The sequence below is a fragment of the Scomber japonicus genome, chromosome 17 (assembly GCF_027409825.1).
Source record: "Scomber japonicus isolate fScoJap1 chromosome 17, fScoJap1.pri, whole genome shotgun sequence".
Taxonomy (NCBI): domain Eukaryota; kingdom Metazoa; phylum Chordata; class Actinopteri; order Scombriformes; family Scombridae; genus Scomber; species Scomber japonicus.
The window spans coordinates 30,716,931-30,736,525 of record NC_070594.1 but is presented as its reverse complement, the minus strand read 5'-3'; the positions used below and the strand labels follow the sequence as shown (position 1 = coordinate 30,736,525).

The window sequence follows — 19,595 nt, the reverse complement described above, 5'->3', positions numbered from 1 at the left end:
CAAGACAGCTGGACAATTAAAGAAGGATAGCCGGATGACAGATTTTATGAGGGGGGTTACTTCAAAAGACACAGGAGAGGGAAGTAGCTGTACAACCAACAAAGACACTTCCAAAGAATGAGCAGGACAGGGGAATGTATTAGTGTATGACATGATAACTTGTCTCTGTAGCGGCTGAAAATGTCCTGGAAAAGTCCTGGAAAATAATTTCAGGTTAGGTGTGGGAACCCTGAATAAATGTGCTTAGTTATGCATGGTGGTGTTGCTATTGCTTTTAGCAAGATGGTGAATATTGATGGACCTGATAAGGAAAAAATAACAGGCGTGTTCCCTTTTTTTGTTGATAGGACTTCACCAGTGTTCCTGTGGAGAGATAAGAAACAGCTACTATATGATATTAAACAGCAATATTCACAATTCATGCATTCAGAATGAGTTCATATGAATTCTTGAAATTAATCTTCAAATATTCATTATGACCTTATTAATTTGAATTATCCTATGGTCTTTTTTTCTAATTTATTCCATTTGATTTACTTTAATCAGTTTCACAAACCTAACCAAAGATTTTTTTCGGCACAGAAGCCTTTATTTAGCAGCAGAAAGACAGCAAACATGGGAGAGAGGGGAGGAGGGGGGTGGAGTGACATGCAGCAAAGGACCTCTGGCTAGGATTTGAACAGGGGTCAGCTACATATGTGGCATGCGCTCTAACCACTCGACCTGCACGGCCCAAATCTTACCAAAGTTAAACCTATTTATTTAGTGTACATTAGATTTTCATTGGTGTCATTTCATCTCAGGGTAAATTCTGTTACTTTCTATATAGCATTGGTCAAGCTTGGATAACTCCTTAAATGCTAGGCTACATGTTACATGACATCATATATTTCTGCTAACTAATGTTTAGACTTATATTTGCCATTTTCTGCCCCACTTAACACTGCCTTGCTTTCTTTTCTCTTTCACCTCTTTCTTTTTCTTTTTTCATTTCTGGATGGAGTAAATCTCTCTATTTTGGGCAGCTATTGCAAGCAAATTTGCACTGGCCACCATGTTGCCAGATAGGCTACAACTGATGGTTTCCAGACCAAAACCTGTTCAAGAACCATCAAACACATGCAAAACTGCCCAAAATGTTTGATCAATATTTAGTTCAGTTCAGTATTTTAAGGGTTTACTGTACCATATTTAAAAGCAATGCACACTGGCAGCTGAAGCATACATATACAAGTTCTATAAGCAACAAACAACAGTAGCAGAGCTAGTAGAGAGAAGTGCTCTTCTTCTTCTGTTGTTTGGTATTTGGCACACAGCTTTTAGGTACATCACAGTCATCCTCTGCACACTTGATTGTTGTCGCCTTTATAAATAAATTACATCATCAAATGGCTTTGCCATTAGTTAGCATTAGCCTAAATTCATGCTGAAATACCTTCTTACTTGTTTATGAAGCTCTGTTTACTTACTTTGCTTGAACTTTATGTAGGAGTTTTAAAGTAACATTGTGTAACTGACAGATGTGGGTCTTTGTTTAGGCATTATTGTTAATGTATGGTTACATACACCCTGATGCTTAGTTTCAAATGAGCCTATAATATGTGTAATGTTTGATATACTGCCAAATTGATCCCAAACCAGTGCAAATTTAATTCACCTGTCCAAACCAATTTTGATCCATACCATTGTAATAAAAATGAGATGGGAACCTGCTCAGTTTGGCAACACTGCTGGTCACAAAACACCAATGACATGGGGTCCGTTAGGGGTTTTTCCCCAGTCCTGGTTGTCACTGCAGTGGTACCGCAGTTAAGTGGGATTCAGCCCTTGGGGCCCCTTTGATGCTGGAGGCCCTCTGATCATCTGATATTGATGTTCTTTTATGTCAATATGGTTGAATCACAGAACCTGTGTTTACTACCAACAAATCATGTGATGCGCTGGAGGTCCCAGTTAGAATATAAAGGTAGGATCTGATCCCTCACCAGCTTCTCACCCAGTACCCATCAGCTACATTATTTAATACAGTATATGTTCACAATTACAGCAATGTGTGCTGTAATTGTAAAGGTTTTATTGTCATGTAATTTCAATAGGTTGGAGTTGCTGATCTTTGCTGGCTGAAAACATGACACAACAATGCTCTACAATAGTGAAAACATTACAGAAGACATATGTTCCCTTTAAAACCCTTCAGCATTTTTTAAAGGTCATTTTGCATTCCTTAACAAGGCAACACAAAGCTGTTTTAATCACGTTTTCTGTGTTAACATTTGATTCTTATGTCATTGTCACTAAAGTTTTATATGCTTCAGAAGATTTGCGTGCTGCTTAAGTGATGGATCATGCTTGTTACCTTCATCTGAGTGCTGACAGCCAGCATGGATTAGTGATGGAGGAGGGGGGACAGAACAAGTAGAATGTAAAGCTCTGTGTGGCTGTTTGTTTTTTAATGAGCTTTTTTGAGTGTGTGGGGAGGGGATAGTATGTATTCTCGTACATGTACTGCATGCATGCTGTGTTAATGTGTGTGTGTTTCTGTGTGTGTGTGTGTGTGTGTGTGTAGCCTCCCTGCTGCATGTGTGAAAGCAAGTGGATATATTTAGGTTTTGTCTTAGCAGCATTTTTCCCCTCTCCCACTGTCGAAGAGCCATAAAGTGAAAATGTGTTTTTCTGTTATTAGGAGGCATGTAGCAATCTGAATTATGCATCCTGAACACCACCTCTTAACAGTGGCATATACAGGAATGTTCTAGGCCAAGAGGTCCAGAATGCGTTGCCCTGCACATTATTAAATATACATGAGTGGTGAAGTGACTTTCTTTGTGAATAACATTAACTATTGCTGCAGACTTCAATACATTTGGGTAATTCAGGTGTTCACAGGGATTTGCATGGCAAGCAGTTTCAGCAAAACAATGTGACTGGCAAAGGACTCTTCCAGGGAGGCAAGCCAGGCTCCTTTGGTTGCTTGCCAGCTCTTGTGGTAGCCAAAGATTTATACATGTTTAGACTAATCTGAAGTGATAATCTGCAACACTGTCAATCCTGAGGATGTAGTTATGGGAAGCAACAAGGAACTCACACTGGCATTTGTATATTAAAAGCTTGTTTCAACGAGGTTACAGTATTTAGTCCTTATGTCAACTGAATACAAAATTGATTCTTGTGTAAAGTTTCCTACTTAAAATCAGCTCATTTTCAAACTGATTTACCTATTCTAGCATGCTGTGTATTTAAAAAAAATGTAAAACCTTTTTTCTGATTGAGATTACACAATTTGTGAAATAATTGTACACATCCTTCCCTGATTCCTTTGTAGATAATTGCATGGGGCCAATTTGGGCTTAAAAGATACCATTCTCCATTAGATAAATTATACATTTTAACAGGAACAGGGGACAGTGTTCCAAGTTCTTTGGGAGATGTAATAAATAGTTAAAGCTTTCTGGCTCGGCTCCTGAACAACACAGATGTGTCTTCACACTGACTGCTCTATCTACTCTTATTGCTCTCATCTACTATTCTAAAGAGACCCCTATTCCTGCTGCTAGAAAAGCTTTCTGATCGTAGAATCCTGCAGTGGATCAATTAAGACATAGAGTATATCTAATAAAGAAGTAAACATGAAACATACCTTAAATTGTTCTGCCCCATGATGAGCAGCGGATCTTTTCAATTATTATATTTGCTTCCTTCTTTTAGACCAGCTTTTTAATGTAGATTTTGTATTGTTCTTGCTTTCAGTACCTCAAAAGGTTTTTCTTTTTTCTTATGACGCACATTGCTTTTCTTATATATCCATTTATTTTCATAGTGAAAATGACTTGAAAAGGTGGTTTTACATCATTTTTCCAACAACCCTCCCTACAAAAAATAGAGAACCAAAGAAACAGTAAGTACTCTAACACTTACAAAATGTAGTTAAGTGGTTTCACTCTGTCTTTAAGTGTTATGCATGACGACCTGGTGCTCAGACAGCAATATACAAACTAGTGCATAATTGAATGACATGTATGCATGTTAAAATAATAGCATATATATGATTTATTATTTGTATGTTTTAATTATATGAATTTCTACTCTATGAACGAGAGAAGACTATCTGGAATTCAAAAGCTGCACTGTTTCAGTTAATAATAGTATAAAATATGAATTTTTTTTCTTGATTTATTTTAACAGGGTGCATTAAAAAAACATGGCTGTTAATGTGCCAGAGATACCCTAGAGGCTGTTTTTCTCTGTAGTCCCTGGACAGATGTTTCAGAGCCACCATAAAAAGAATATAGGATTTAACATGGTAAAGTTCATTTATAAACTATTATACAGGAGATTGTGCTACATTGTCAGGTACTAATTAAAATGTGCAAAAGTTTTAAAAAGTAAAGACACAATAAAAGACGTGCAGGTAAATGAGGATAGACTCGCGAGACAGCACAGTACATAGCACAATACACAGCACAGGTAGACTGAGGACAGTGCAGTTGGTTTTTAATGCTGACACAGTGATCTGCTTACAAACTGATTCTTTACATGAACTCTGAATACATTGTATGTGCTATAATATACTTGCATTCCTGTGCAGCTTTAACAGAGATCAACCAGAAACACTTTTTACAAATATAATACAATCCCTGCTCTTGTAAACTATGGTGCTGTTGTTCTTATACTGACAAACTGTGGAATTACAATGGTACAGGGGTGTAATGTGACAAGAGTTGCGCATAATGACAAGAAAATCCCCCAGGTTGTCAGTTCAAGCAGAATTTCTAGCAAGAGCAGGCTACTGTTTTAAATTTTTTAAAAACCTTAAAGTCTGTGTAAAGTAAGAATAAATAGGTGTTCTGGGTTTGATATACCACAGAAATATATTTGGCTTCAACTTTGAAGCCAAATATATGAAATTAGGCTTCAAAGTTGTGTAAAACTCAGCCTCGTTCCCGCCGAGTCCGCTGAAACCCCGCCCCCTACCAAGTGTCACCTGTCAATCAAAGTCACCACCTCTACCTGAAACCATGCCCAAAACATGGACGCTACGTCTGAGAGCTTTCTGCTGCTTACTCAGCTGCTAGTTCGGCGGCTAGCTCGGAGGCTAGTTCGGCGGCTAGCTCGGAGGCTAACTCGGCTGCGAGCTCGGCGGCTAATTCAGCTAACTGGCTAACTGTAGACTGTAGTAGTATTAGTGTGTGCTACAGCAGCAGGACCCTCCCACTAAATCCTGAACACAGGGCCAGAAAAAGTGGTTCCAGAGTGGCACCAGTTCTTTGGACTAGAACAAGGAACCGGTTACGTTAAGGGGCAGGGGGGGCGGGGTTATTGAGCACAACCACAGCAAACAAGATTGCGCGAAGTTAAATGTTAAGTTATTACCTTTCTTCGAGATTGTAACCGCTGTCCATTCAAATCCTGACGAGCAGCAATACGTAGCCTCTGCTATGAATCCTCAAAGAGCCAGGAGCAACAGCTGTACAAACGCATTGTCTGCCGTTGTTGTTGCTTCGGAGTTGGCGTGGATCTTTATGGGAAAGCAGCGAACGTAACTGCCATATGCGGTTTCCCTCAACTTTTTTTTTTTTTGAAAACCAAACAAGATGTTTGGGGGAGCACCCTTACTGTATTTGAAGGGCCGAACCCTGCAGTTGTTATGATAATGATGGAGCCCTGCCATCAGTATGTGCTTCACATTATGAAGCTAAGCCCTCTACAATCTAGATGGGGGCATTTAGCCATTTGGAATGTATGCAGATAGACAGATTTTCAGCAGTTAAATATAGGCCACGCTAAGGATATGAATGCTAATGATGCTGCCTGAGCTGTGGGCACTCAAATAATAATGTGGCATCTGCTAACCAAATGCCCTTTACTTTACTTAAATAGTTTTAATTTGTTCATGCAATTATTATATTAGAGTAATTGTCAAATAACATATCTGGTAACACTGATCACTAGCAATGGGGTAAAATTGTGAAAAGAGAAATATACATGTCAATGTGTTAGTGCCTGGGTCTCTACTTATTTTGCTGTCTATCAGTAGTTAATAATCAATAAGTCCTCTTCTCTCTGACTCACTCTCCTTTGTCTCTCTCTGTGTTATAGTTGGTGCTACCAGAGTATTCCATCCATGGGCTCTTCTGCATCATGTTTCTGTGCGCTCAGGAGTGGCTGACTGTGGGCCTCAACATTCCCCTGCTCTTCTACAACACGTGGAGGTATACATCCAATCCAGTTTGTTCTGTATGTGTGTGTGTGTGTGTGTGTGTGTGTGTGTGTGTGTGTGTGTGTGTGTGTGTAATCCTACAATTTTGAGAGTTTTGGGGTCTTGAGATTTAAATTAAGATCAGAGGTAGACTTAATCTGGAATTTTATGAGTTTGTCATGGTGGTTTAGAACATAAACTGTATATACTGTAGAGGACATGGCAAGGTGTGAAGCCACCCACCCTAATTTGAATCTCAGAGTTGTTGATTAAGATCAATGCCATCAAGATTACACTCTGAAAAGATGCTAACATTAGACTTAAACTAACTATACTGAGTTGATGAAAAAATTACTTAGTATTTTTGGAGAGATGTTGACGCTTTTTCACATAGAGCTTTTCCAAATTTCATATGTTTGTTCAGTGTCCTGGTCTGAACACATGTACAGTCTCATATTAGTGACAGTCATAGCGCCACCTACTGGCGACAGGAAGTCACTTGCTTCATTCTTTCACTAATTACTCCCATAATCTTAAGTATTTACACCTGAAATTGACTCAGCTGAGACATAAGACCTTAGTGATGCTACATTCTGCAACTCATGACCCATCATCAAATACTGTTGCCATGACAACACATTCAACGCCATGAAATACGATTACAGTTTTCAGGAGCAAAGGATGCCTCCACGGTAACGAAACTCCACACACACACGTCTGGAGTGGGTTCATTTAACATCCTATATACTTCGATGGGATGGGCGTGACTAAACGGTTCAATAGCGCCCCCTTGAATATTTCAAAATTGAACCTCAGCCTTCCCGATTGACATAGAAGAATGAAATTCGACAGGTTTATGTATCATCTCCAGACACACAAAAACGCAATTTTGCCCTTACCCTAAGTCCAACAGGAAGTCAGCCATCTTGGTAAAAATGCTCAATTTTGGTGAGTTTTTTGGTCATTTCCAGGCCTCATATTTGAACGAACTAGTCCTAGAGAATTCATCCCATCCACTTCAAATTCACACAGAAACATATTGAGACATTGGAGATGACAAGTTATCAAAAGCTTTATTGCTCATCATTCCTGGTTGCTGTGGTGACGTGGTGAATTTCGATGTCTCGCCATGAAATTTCAAACCCTCATAACTTGACTCCACATGGTCTGAGCTTTTCCAAATTTCAGATGTTTGTTCAGTGTCCTGGTCTGAACACATGTACAGTCTCATATTTAGTGACAGTCATAGCGCCACCTACTGGCAACAGGAAGTCACTTGCGTCATTCTTTCACTAATTACTCCCATAATCTTAAGTATTTACACCTGCAATTGACTAAGCTGAGACATAAAACCTTGATGATGCTACATTCTGAGACTGAGCTGCAGTCTGACATGCGTGTGGGAGCCAGGGCCCGTTCATCGCTGCTTGCAGCTTTAATTTTGTCTTTGCCTTTGCTGCTGTTCTGCTGGCAGTCTGATTAGTATGAGCTCCGCTGGTTGAAGTTACAGACTGAGAAGAGGAGAGAAAAACATCTTGATGTCTTATTAAGTTGAGACTGTGTTAGATGCCCACTGGCTATGATGCAGATGCTGCTTCCTGCACAGCTGAGAGATGAGAAGACAAGGAGAAAGAGAGAGAGAGAGTAGCAGGAGGCTGGACGGGAGAGACATCAAGTGAGTGATCTAATGTTGACAAGGTGATTCAAAGGACAGTGGGAGGGATAGGCAGGGAAACATTGATGGAGAGCTAAATAAACACAGAGTTCATGGATGCATACGTTGTGTGATCACAGCAACATACATGAGTGGGAGTGAATGCATATGTAGCTTTTTGCTTGTGTTTCTGTATTTCCATATGATGCTCTACAGAGTTAACCGAAGCTTCTGAGCTGAGCTTTCAGTGGCCACATTGACAATTTACCCACAAACACTATAGAATTAATTTAGACTTGATATAAACTACTAACTCTGTACTTACGGATATCTTGTTGACAGAAAAGCTGTTTCATTAAAGGGCCATACCAGTGTTTTTGAATGATTAATTTCCATAGCTATAAATCATGTATACTTTACATTTTTGTAAAGATGTCTTTTTCAACCAGCCATTGGTTTACATGCAGCATAGGTCCCTGGATGCATTCGAACCAGGGACGCTGCGATTCTGTGGCATGCGCTCTAACCACTCAACAACCAGGGGGCTCGAAGATTAAGATTTATTTTGTAAGAGATAAATGATACAAATTATGTAATATCACACAAAGCAATCATAACACATACAGACACACTAATTAACCACTTAACGCACGGTGTTCCTCCTACGGGACGGGACGGATGTTAGGAGGTAGCCACAAGTTCTTCTGAATGTTTTAAACACCAACCCTTAAACATATATATTCATGCCGTACATCGTTGGAAAGCTTAGATTGTCCTGATTCATTCAAGACCACTCACAACTTATATGGTTGCTCACAGCCGTAATAGTATTAGCGATTAGCTCGGCTAGCCCCTGAGCTAAGTGAGAAAAGCTATAATGCCTACATACCTTCAAAGTCTTCCCTTGATCCACAACGATCATCTTATGACTCAGGACTTTCTGTACAGCTTGCCAAATATCCATTCTTGTGAAATATGAAATCCGTTTCCATAAAACCGAAATACTTTCCTCAATATGTCCATGTATTTAGTCCAACACGTAACGTAATAACACAAATAACAAAACATATACGGTCCGTTTACGTCATTTCCTGACCTGCACGTCCATCTCAGAGTACACGTGACTAGATGTTTACGACCGTGAGCCTCTTCTGCTTCTGACGACACCACACACAGGCCAATCGGTGTTTAGGATTAGGCAGTACATGTCTCCAAAGCCAATGAGGACATGTGACCGACAACAATGACGACATGGCTTTGATTGACTGCTGTTCTAGCCTATGGAAATATTCGGTGAAATGAAGTTGATAATCTTTTAGCCAATAGTCAGAGGTTTCCAACGGTGTATGACACTAAGCTATTAGGTTTTGCCGTCCATAAACAAACTCCAAGCGTAACCGGCGTGCGCCCTGTGCGTAAAAGAGTTGAACCATATATCATTACGCACACGGCATTTTGGTACACGGTTGGTTCTTCTTCGACTTAACATATGACTTATACCAAAATAAACAGATAGATAGATAGATAGATATGGCCAAACAAAAAAATATGGTTATATGTAATAATAATAATAATATGGCGTCAGCTTTCATTAGAGACCAAGATTTTGATTGTAGGCAAAGGGGATGTGAAGTTATAGGTGTTTGATTGCGGTTATACAGCTTTGGTAATCAAGTGTCCATTTGGAGTCTCCAAAAAGGACCTGAGATAAACGCATGGACATACCTGTTGAAAAATAATTCTGAAAAATTCATCTTTTGGTCTTTTGACTCCAAATTTGGACTGCATGAAGCCAAGACCTGTGGCTGTGGCCTCATTGTGTCTATATCCCGCTGAGAGGTCCCTGAATGTCTGTACACATGTCATTGTAAAGACAAACCTATGGGCGAGTAAACAACCCCATCATTGTAACCTCTGCCACTCTTTGTCAGTAAGTCACAGAATCACACAGACACTTTTACAAGAATCCTGAGAGTGTTTCCTTTCCAATGATACCAGACACATCTCTGAGTCTCAAACTATGTGGGATCTGTGCTGCTCACAACTTGGGCATGTTGTTTAGGCTAACAGCATAAAAAAACAGGGGCGTGTGTTAAGTGGTTAAAATAGTGTAGGAGTATCATTAAAAATATGAAGAAAATGTTAAGTCCCTCAGAGGAATGTATGTTACTGATTTAAGTTTGTGCTGTAGGACTACTCCAGAAATAAGATGTAAGGTACTGGACACCAATTTCTGATTTTTAAAGCTTACCTAATCTGTGATATGGTGCCATAGTTAAAAAGGCGACTAAAGAGGTGAAATATCTCTGTATCTATGATAGGAAGGTCTTATAAATGAAGACACATGTAAAGTGCGATTTATTGTAAATGATAAAAAGTTGGTGGAACCACTGGTATGGTCCTTTAGATTAATTTAAGCACTTTCGGTATTAGGGCCTCTGGAGTTATGTCACATCATATCATATGTTGCATGATACAATACTTAATGCTACTGAGACTATAGCCAAAGACTGGGCCCTCTGAGGCCTGTACAATACAAGCTGTCACTTTAGTTAATCGGCCAACACAACTCTGTTGACCTTAAAACAGGAAGGAAAAACCACCTGTGCTGAGAGTTAAAAATACAGGAAGTGTTGCAACCACAGGTCTGATGTAGAATGTGGATGGATGATGTAACTGACTGGACCAGTATTGGGAGGAATTTCCTTGCTTTTCACGAGCAAGGACCACACCACCAATGAGATACGTTTGATAAATTTATTAACAAGATTTGAATGAATCGTTTGTGCTCTTGATGCGGTGTGGGGAGGCCGTATGAAGGATCTGCTTCAGCGCCCGGGCAGTGAGGACCCCAAAACCCTCCACCAAGACTGGGTGGAACATGTGAAAGGGGCTTTGATAATGAAATGAACGGAATGATGATAGAAAGAAATGTAGGTTACGTTGAACGCGTGAAAGGGGTGTTGATAATGAAATGGTCATAGTGACCGGATAGAATGGCAGGTAGGTTACGTTACACGTGCGAAACGGGGTGGTCTTAGCTGGCCATTTGGCGGAGAACGATCATCCACCATGGAACCCCCAAAATTGGCTTGCATGGTTCTGTCTGCTGAAGTTGTGGGAGTGGTGCTTGGGGGCAATGACATCCCGGTGCCCGTTGTAAATGAGCTGCAGAGATCAGTGTAGTCAAATATGGATGATCCTGGTACCTCGAGGAGACAGCGGGGGCACTGGTATCCCAGTGGCGGATGTCCCGGCTGAAGCAGAGTGCTGGCAGCCCTCAGTGCCAGGAGCCTTGACTAGAGCAGGCTGCTGTGGCAACTAGAGCCGGATGTCCCCGATAAAAGCTGCCTGCTGTCGAACTAGGCGAGGAGCCAAGGTTGAATTGAGTAAACGGCGGGGTTGCTGACATCCAACATCGTGGCTGAAATGAAGTGTTGCCGATGTTCTGGTTTAAGCGAAGTGCTGTGATTGGAGTGAAGACACGGCAGGAGTTGCGGGCATGCCGGTGCCCGATGTTCATGACCAAGCGAAGCGCTGCTGTTGGATTTAAGGAAACAGCATGGGTTGCAGGCATCCCGGTGCCTGATGTCCATGACTAAGCGAGGCACTGCACTGCTGTTGGATTTAAGGAAGCGGCATGGGTCGCAGGAATTGTGGTGCCCGATATCCCTGTCTAAGCGAAACACTGCGTACTTAGAAGTCTGAGTAGAATGAGTAGCGCAATACTACCTGGCCCCTGCCAGGGTGGGCTGTGGCCGTGGGGCTACGGGGCTCTCTGACGTCATGCGTGCCGATCCGTGATTGCCTTTGGTGGAGACCCGGTGGCTGTTGTTGCCGCTGAGTAAACAATGAAGCTTTGGTTTAATATGGCTGAGGTTGATAGGGAATGCATCCTTGTTACGGCCCTGTTCTAGGGGTATGATTCTTGCTTCGGGTGCGAGAGGTCCCAGGTTCAAATCCCGGACGAGCCCCCATTTATGTTACAACCCAGCTTGTTAAAGGAAATGTAACATAAAAACCAGATGTTAAAGGTTTTAACTAAATTATTTATTAACCAAGGATTACAAGAATAAAACAAAGGCCAGTTGATGCTGCTCAAATAAACAAAGAAATAGAACCAAAAGAGGACTCCTATAAAAGAGCTAACAACAAAACCTACCAAACCCTCTATTAATAGTCGTTACGAAAATACAAAAGCTTAGCAGCAACCCGTACTCCTAGTGAGCGAAAACAAAATAAACAACTAATGATGGTGTGTGTCAGTAAAGCTAAGCCTTGGCCAACAGGTAACAATTCACCGTAACAAAACCTACTAGAGTGCAGCAGCAAAGCGAGGTGGACTGGCCACAATGATCCAGCCGCCCCGAGTGTCGAGCTGCAGAGCATTTTAAAAGCTCATGCTCTAATTGAAGCTAGGGATTGGAGCACAACCACTGATGCCGCACCAATCAGGAACCAGAGTTGGAGCCGGAAGAATGGGAGGAGCCAGAACCGGGTATTGGCTAGGCTGGAGAGGAGGGAACCAAACAAAAGAAAGAACACACAGACAACCCACACACACACCCCATACACACTTCTACAGGGCCGTAACAATCCTATACAGGTCTGTTTGTGGGTGTAAAGGCGGCCGGACGGAGGGCCGTGAGTTCGGTATGGTAGAGATTTACCTGGACTGTCGAAGCAGATGAGGAGGAGAGAGTTGAAGCTGCTGCTCCTGTGGCTGGTGGAGGAAAGGAAGCCGCAGATCTACCAGGAGCACATCAGAGGAGCGTGAGTGCAGCGGCTACACTGGGACGCTCTCTGCGGTCTGCTGCTTGGTGACGAGAGGAGAACCGGTACCACACGAATCTTCAGGTCAGACGGGTTGATCTACAGTTTGTGATCTGTGGTGAGTTGGTTCTAGGAGTAGTAATCGTAGCATTTGTTCAAGTTTTGTTAATGCAATTATGCAGGAAGTACGATCTGTTTCTGGGATGACTATTGAAAGCTTGACTGAGACTGCCTGCACATGAAACTCAAATACGAGAGCAAAAGAGGGGGAAGATGGTTAGGTTTATTTATATAGGAGCCAGAAGGGTGTAATTGACCTATGGCTAAGCCACGCCTCCTCCACTCACTCGGACAAACAATCAACATTCAGTAACAGGCGCTATGGCAGGTGTCACAGTAGGAGACATTTTGCAGGAGGCCATTGATGATCTTTGGAGACAGAAAGATCAGATATATAGACAGATCTAGAAGTCACCAAAAGGGTCTAAACTATGCATTGGAGAGATATATTAATCATTGTATTGTTGAGAAGGTCGATAAAAAGCTTCAGTTACAAGCCAAACGTGATGAATTGCATCTCGTTGCCGTCACCATCTCAGACAACATTGTTGACATCAAAATGCCACTGAAGTTAAGGTTTTTGGCTCAGAATATGAGAAAAGTATAACAGCGTTTTTACCATCTTTACCAAGAGTGTCTCTCCGTTAGTTTGGTGCTACAGTATTTACATTGAATCTTTCAGCATAGCGTCTGCCAACCTTTGTTATCTCTGCTATTACAGATAAGTAAATGAAGCTAAGCTCCAGAAGTTAACGTTAGTTTACAGCTAACAATGATGTATGATCACCAAAGTACAAAAACTAGAACAAAATAAGCCAATGAACTCCCAGCAAACATAGTGACATGATGAACAACGCAGCTAGGAGCTGATGTTAGGCTAATGTTAGAGATGTTAAAGATAACTTTATATTCCTTTTCAGCAAAGTGACAATATGTTGCCTGAAATACGATGTTGACTTACCTTAGAACAGATGTAGACATCCTTGTTAATTTTATTCACGGTGAGTTGATGTTTTGGTCTACCGCACAACTTTAGCCAAAGACACTTTTCTCGGGTGAGATGTGGCTTAGGAAAGGGTAAAAAGTAAACCCCGTCACCTAGCCTCTCATGATAGCTTGTGTCGGAGTTGCATGTACCCCATGAACACCGTTTGACCATTTTTAAACTTCAAATCTCAGAAAAAAACTAAACGCAAAACTGACTTTCAGCAATGCATTTTAATGGACGTGGAGGCAGAGAATGTCCGAGTGTATGGGAATGGCTATATGCACTGTGATTGGCTCATTGCATTTGAGGACGGGACTTAGCCATAGGTCAATTGGGGTGTGTTCCCGCTCTTGAAACTGCACTTCACAAGCTTCGATTAAAAAGGAAAAGTGTTTGCCAGATTAAAAGCTCTCACAATATGTGACTGCATGGGTGTATGGGGATATTCCAACTATGATTGGTTGTGTGTTCCTACAGTTACTTAAACTGCTTTGGCGGCCAGTTGAATCCTTCTCAAAGTGTGTTTGCGTGAGTGTGTTTATATGCTTGGTTTGAAAGATGAGCTGCTTTGTCAACACTGAGAAATGCTGAGCTCAATCATCTTAAATTTGACTATCTGTAAGTGTGCGTGATATGACTGTTACTGTCTACTTGTCCTTTTCTTTGCTGAAGAAAAGGTGTCAAACTGTTAATATTAATGACATTTTTATCAGCTGATTGTATGTAATAGTTTGTTTACGATAAGCTATCATTGTTTACCTCATCACCAGTCAAGTGTGCATATATCTTTTGTTGAAATACATGGCAGTTACATATGCAATGACTCATTACGACACCCACATGTCACACTCAAAATACATCAAGATGTATTTTCAAGTGCATTATTCAATATTTCATACATGCATGAGTCATCTATTGACTGACAGACATTACTGAATGTACATTATAATTGATGAAAGCCAAACTTCATAGTCATCGTTAACCAAATGTACATTTATTAACATAAAGTATGGACATGCATAAACCATCAATTAGTTTGAGTTATGACAAAGAAGACCACATGCATAAGAATGGCAGCCAACTGGTTTTACGTCATTACCCATCATACTCTGCAAAACATGATTTGAATGTCTGATTGAGTGAATGTCTCTCTCATAGGAGCAGATGACTGAAAAGAAACCAGAAGCTAGCTATCTCAATGCATCTGGTCTGTTCAACATATTACATCAGTATACATTGCTACTAAAACCAGTTCATTTGTATCAGCTCTGGGGTCTATTAAAATATAAATTCCACCCAATAAAAGAAACACATGAGATAATTGTACACTCAGTACCTAAACAGCCCTCACAGCAACACACAGCAGTGGCAATTCCCTCCTGGGGGGTATTCCAGGTAGGAGGTTCAACAAACTCTGAGTCTAACCCTGAGCTCTGAGTTGACTTACTCTGAGATGGGAAACTCTGAGTATCCGGTTCCAGAACAGCTGATCTGAATTAGTTCAATCAACTCTGAGTATGTCCACCTTGAGTTTGGCACGTACGCGACCACTAGAAAAAGCCATCATCAATGGAGCCCCGATACCTTGATTCACCATAGCAACTACTGAGAAAACAAGCTCGAGTTACGTCACCTCACTGTAACTGGAGCTCCCCCTGCAGGTCTGTGGAGAATATGATCATATATTTCACCACTGCAGACGCAAATACCTCACTTAAAATTGTAGAATACTGGTGAAAAAGTGGTGTAACGTATTTGGAAGCAGGTTAAAATGAAATAAAAAAACATAATTCAGAAAAGTAAGGCACATTTTGCTGGGCTATGATTGTACCTCGCTTTGGTTATTTTCATAGTTGACGTAGGTTATTAAACAAAGTAAATATTCATTCAGTGGTTATTTCAACATGTAGTAATTTAAACCCCCAACAGCAAGCTGTTCAACACATATGTCCTCTCATCTAATATCCTGCTTAGTAGATTAACATTTTACACTATTTTACTTATTATACATATTGGAGTCATTGATTTTAAGACAAAAATGTGACGATGTGTACAATAAAATACTTCCTAAAAATAAGATTAACAAGAAGGCAGATATGGCTGGACTCCGGCCGCCGGATAATGTTAAGATGAGATGATTGAGTGTAATGAACAGTGATACCACATCTCCCGACATAAAGCATTGCAAATTAAGTCTGCCTCAACATCTATCGGATTGCGAAGAAACGGACCATCCATGTCTGGCAGCTTGCTTCAGGTAGGAGGAGACAGGTAGAAACTCAGGGTTTCTTAAAGAAAACCTGCTAGCGAGCAGTTATGTTCACAGAGTCAGTTACCATGGTGACCTACTCAGAGTTTCAGTTACCTCTCTTTCTGGAACGGATAACACGGAGTTTCCTCATCTCAGGGTTAACATACTCTGAGTTTTCCGTATAACCTGCTTTCTGGAATACCCCCCTGATGTCTTCTCATGGTCCTTGTGTACTCATTTTCTGTAGAACATATTTTCTACTTCATAATTCGAACAGCCCCGCTGAAGAATGTCTCACTGCAATGTAGAAACTCCAGGAAATGTGTTACAATTCCCCAAACCTGCTCAGCTATTGCCCACCACCAGGTTTTCTGCTGTGGTGACATTGCATATCTTTATTTTACACAGCTTATAAATAGCAGCTGTTTGTGTATACAAATATTTATTATGCTAAAATCAAGGAACAAACATATGTAGAATCTATTATAGGGTGGATTTTCTCTTCAGCTTTTAAACCAGTCAGCAGTGTGATAAATGTCTATAATTAATTTTCAATGAAAGATTTTCACCTGTTAAGAAATACAAAGTTGTATTGAAAATCACGGACACATTGATACACAGCAGTTGGAGTTGTCATTCATTGACCATGCTGACTGGATTTAGAAACATATAATAAACCCCAGCCCTGATACCTTTAGAACCACACAACAGACCTGGGCTAAAATATATTTGAATATCCATTCAAATATTGGATCATACATAGTTTATCTTGTTTGGAACTTTAGCATTCAACACAACAAGATAAGTCAAGCAAGTTACCCTTTATCAGAATATTTCCCCCACTGACCCTTCACCACAGTGGTTTCTGCTACTACACCTATCAAGCTTTAAATTCTGACATGGCATAAAAAGCAGGTAACAGTGAAAGATGAAAGCAGTCTATCTTATTCTTAAATGACTACTGTTAACTCTTCCGTCACTGGCATATTTTATCACCCCTTGCCAGCTCATTAATATTAAGTCAAATAGTTGCTTGAAAAGTGGCAGGCAGTGTACTACACTACTCAGTAGATGCCAGTCCTGGGCATAGCTTTTTCTAGCATATCCAGTAGCCCCACACTAGCTAATGGTATTTAGCTCAGAAAGTAACGACAGGTTGCTACCAAAAGTCGTAAGCTATTTAGCATGCCATAATTCAATCAATTCCTTACACTTTTACTGTTGTGTTTCTTGTTTTGGAAAGGATATAAAAATCTGTGACGTCCATAGCTTGATGGATTTACCATCGCTGCTGAAGGAAGGGGTTCAGTGAATGGTCAACTTCCTCAAACATATTCAAAGTATTTCACCCACGTCTGCTGCATGATGGCGTCCCCTTGACTCATCATGCCATATTTTTCCATATTTTCTCCTTCCCCATTTTTACCCATCATCTTCCCCCGCCTCCCTTCCTTATCTTTTCCCTCTGTGGGTCTGGAACGGGTCAACTACCCGTGGTGTGGTCTTTGCCCCCTGTGGTAGGTACTTCCATTCCCCAACTGACACTAAGGAGTTGCTCTACGACCCGGCATCCGTGATGAACGGTGACACGCTCAAGTTCTGCCTGAAGGAGGCCTGGTGCAAGCTGTCCTTTTTCGTCCTCTCCTTCTTCTACTATCTTTACTGGTGAGCATTTGGCAGGCAGTGAGGGGGACATAATTGAATTATATGTCAAGAATTATATTAATCTGATTACAGCAGCTACAGTTAAACATGTGTAATATATTTAAAAATATATATTTCTGAAAATATAAAAAATTTGAAAATGCAAAATCATTAAGATCACTTTGTTTTAAAAATTTCACGTTTTTAATTTCAACCTGGTTTTATTTCCCAGTGTGGATGATGTAACGTGAGTGTAAATCACTGAATAAAGTAACCATTTCTCTGACAGTCACATGCAAGATCATACTTCAGGTCTGTTAGAGTAGTTATGCTCGACTTTTAGGCCCACCATTGCTAATGCATGTGATGTTGAGAGAATTTGATTCTTTACTTCTTTGACAAGCACTACCTGAATACTATGGTGGATCACAGATGGATCGAACTGCTGTGCAATGGTTAAAATGTTGATCATTCTGCGTTTTAAAACTTAATTTACTGATAGTATTTGTCAAACATGATTTGGCTAAAATGTTTTGTTGTTATATGATAAATCTGCTTACGCTTTTCCTAACCATGTTTATTAATGCTGTTATTAATCACTCCGGATTCTTGTTCCATGTGTCATGTGGGTGCTGCAGTGTGTGGAACCTGGATATATCCCTCTAATAGGTCTTATCAATGGAAACACTTAAAGGTACAATCCTTATATTTTTTAAACTTTTTATTTTAAGGTATTAAATGAAGACAATATAACTGTATTTAACAGAAAATGTGACCATTTTGGCCTTCCATATGGCCACCGCAGTGTTTGATAAACTCTGTTGATCATATAAAGGCCATTCGCTAATGGCCTTCATTCATTAATAAGCAATTAAGGACCATTGTGGTTTAGCTTTAAACTGAGCTTGAGATTTTTGCCGAGCCATGTCAGCTTCAGATTGTTTGTAGTTTTTAGATGACTTAGCATTCATTAAAGATTTTCATAGTCATTGCATTACAACATTAAACAAATTTGACAAATGAAAGGATTGCAACTTTAACATGGAGTTGTTCTTGTATGTGTGTGATAATGCTGTGATTAAAGCTTTAACACATACTGTGAGCTTCCATCCTTGTAAAAAAGAATTAATATTTTTATCACAGCATCACCACACAGGTAGAAAAGCAACATCATGAGCAATGTTGTTGAGTGTTGGTATTCTGCTATAAGACAAAATATTTTATAAGTTTTGTATTTATTTGTTTGTTTTTGATAAAAGTAGCATCTCTACATCCCAAAATCAACAAATGCTAGGGGGTGAGGTGCTGCTTTATGTTAATTATTATATTTTTGAAGATAATATGAATTAGAAACTCTTTCTAATAGGTAAACATACCTTATCCGCCTTGGCAGAACCAATTTGTTCTTACAGCTATAGCTATAATACTAATGTGCTCATAGACTAATGAAGAATTCAGTTAACATGTGACCCCTGCATAGTCATACAGTAGAGTACAGTAGAGTATTTCAAGCCTAATGTGTCATTTTTTCTTCTGCAAACAAGGATACATAGGCTTTGCCGCTTTCTCAAACTATGAGCTTTTGTCTGTCAGATCTTACAAACGCTCACTAAACAAATCATCATCAATATGCCATCCTGCAAATATACTGAGACAATAGTGTGCTCCCTCTTGGCATGGTGTAGTGGCAGAAATTAAAAAAATAAAGAAAAAAGGAGCTATTGATTTATGCTCATATTTCATCCATTTTCATATCAGTGCCTACATCTGTCTGTGGATTTGCATCTTCAATGAATTTAAAGTATCATACCAGGGGTTTTGGATGTTTTACCCTATAAGCTACAAACTGTGTACACTTTGTATGCTTTTCTCTTGCTACCAGCTTAAAAATAGGACTAGTGGACCACTAGTCATATCAAGATAAAGTGAGGTTCACCAGTCATACAACAATTATTGTCATTATAGTGTTTTACTACATTTTATCTTTTGAGTGAGCTGAGAAGGCGCTATTCCCTGGCTGGGTTATATT

At 40.2% G+C, this 19,595-nt stretch overlaps 1 protein-coding gene across 1 annotated transcript in view; it reads left to right on the top strand.

Moving 5' to 3' along the window:
• cnih3 (cornichon family AMPA receptor auxiliary protein 3) overlaps positions 1–18,232 on the top strand; it is a 188,862-nt gene extending 170,630 nt beyond the window's left edge. Inside the window, exons 4-7 of the mRNA XM_053337576.1 lie at positions 6,097–6,209; positions 15,434–15,436; positions 17,444–17,587; positions 18,205–18,232. Of these exons, the coding sequence (XP_053193551.1) occupies positions 6,097–6,209; positions 15,434–15,436; positions 17,444–17,587; positions 18,205–18,232 (288 nt within the window). The remainder of the gene's footprint in view (positions 1–6,096; positions 6,210–15,433; positions 15,437–17,443; positions 17,588–18,204) is intronic.
• Positions 18,233–19,595: the final 1,363 nt, after the last annotated feature.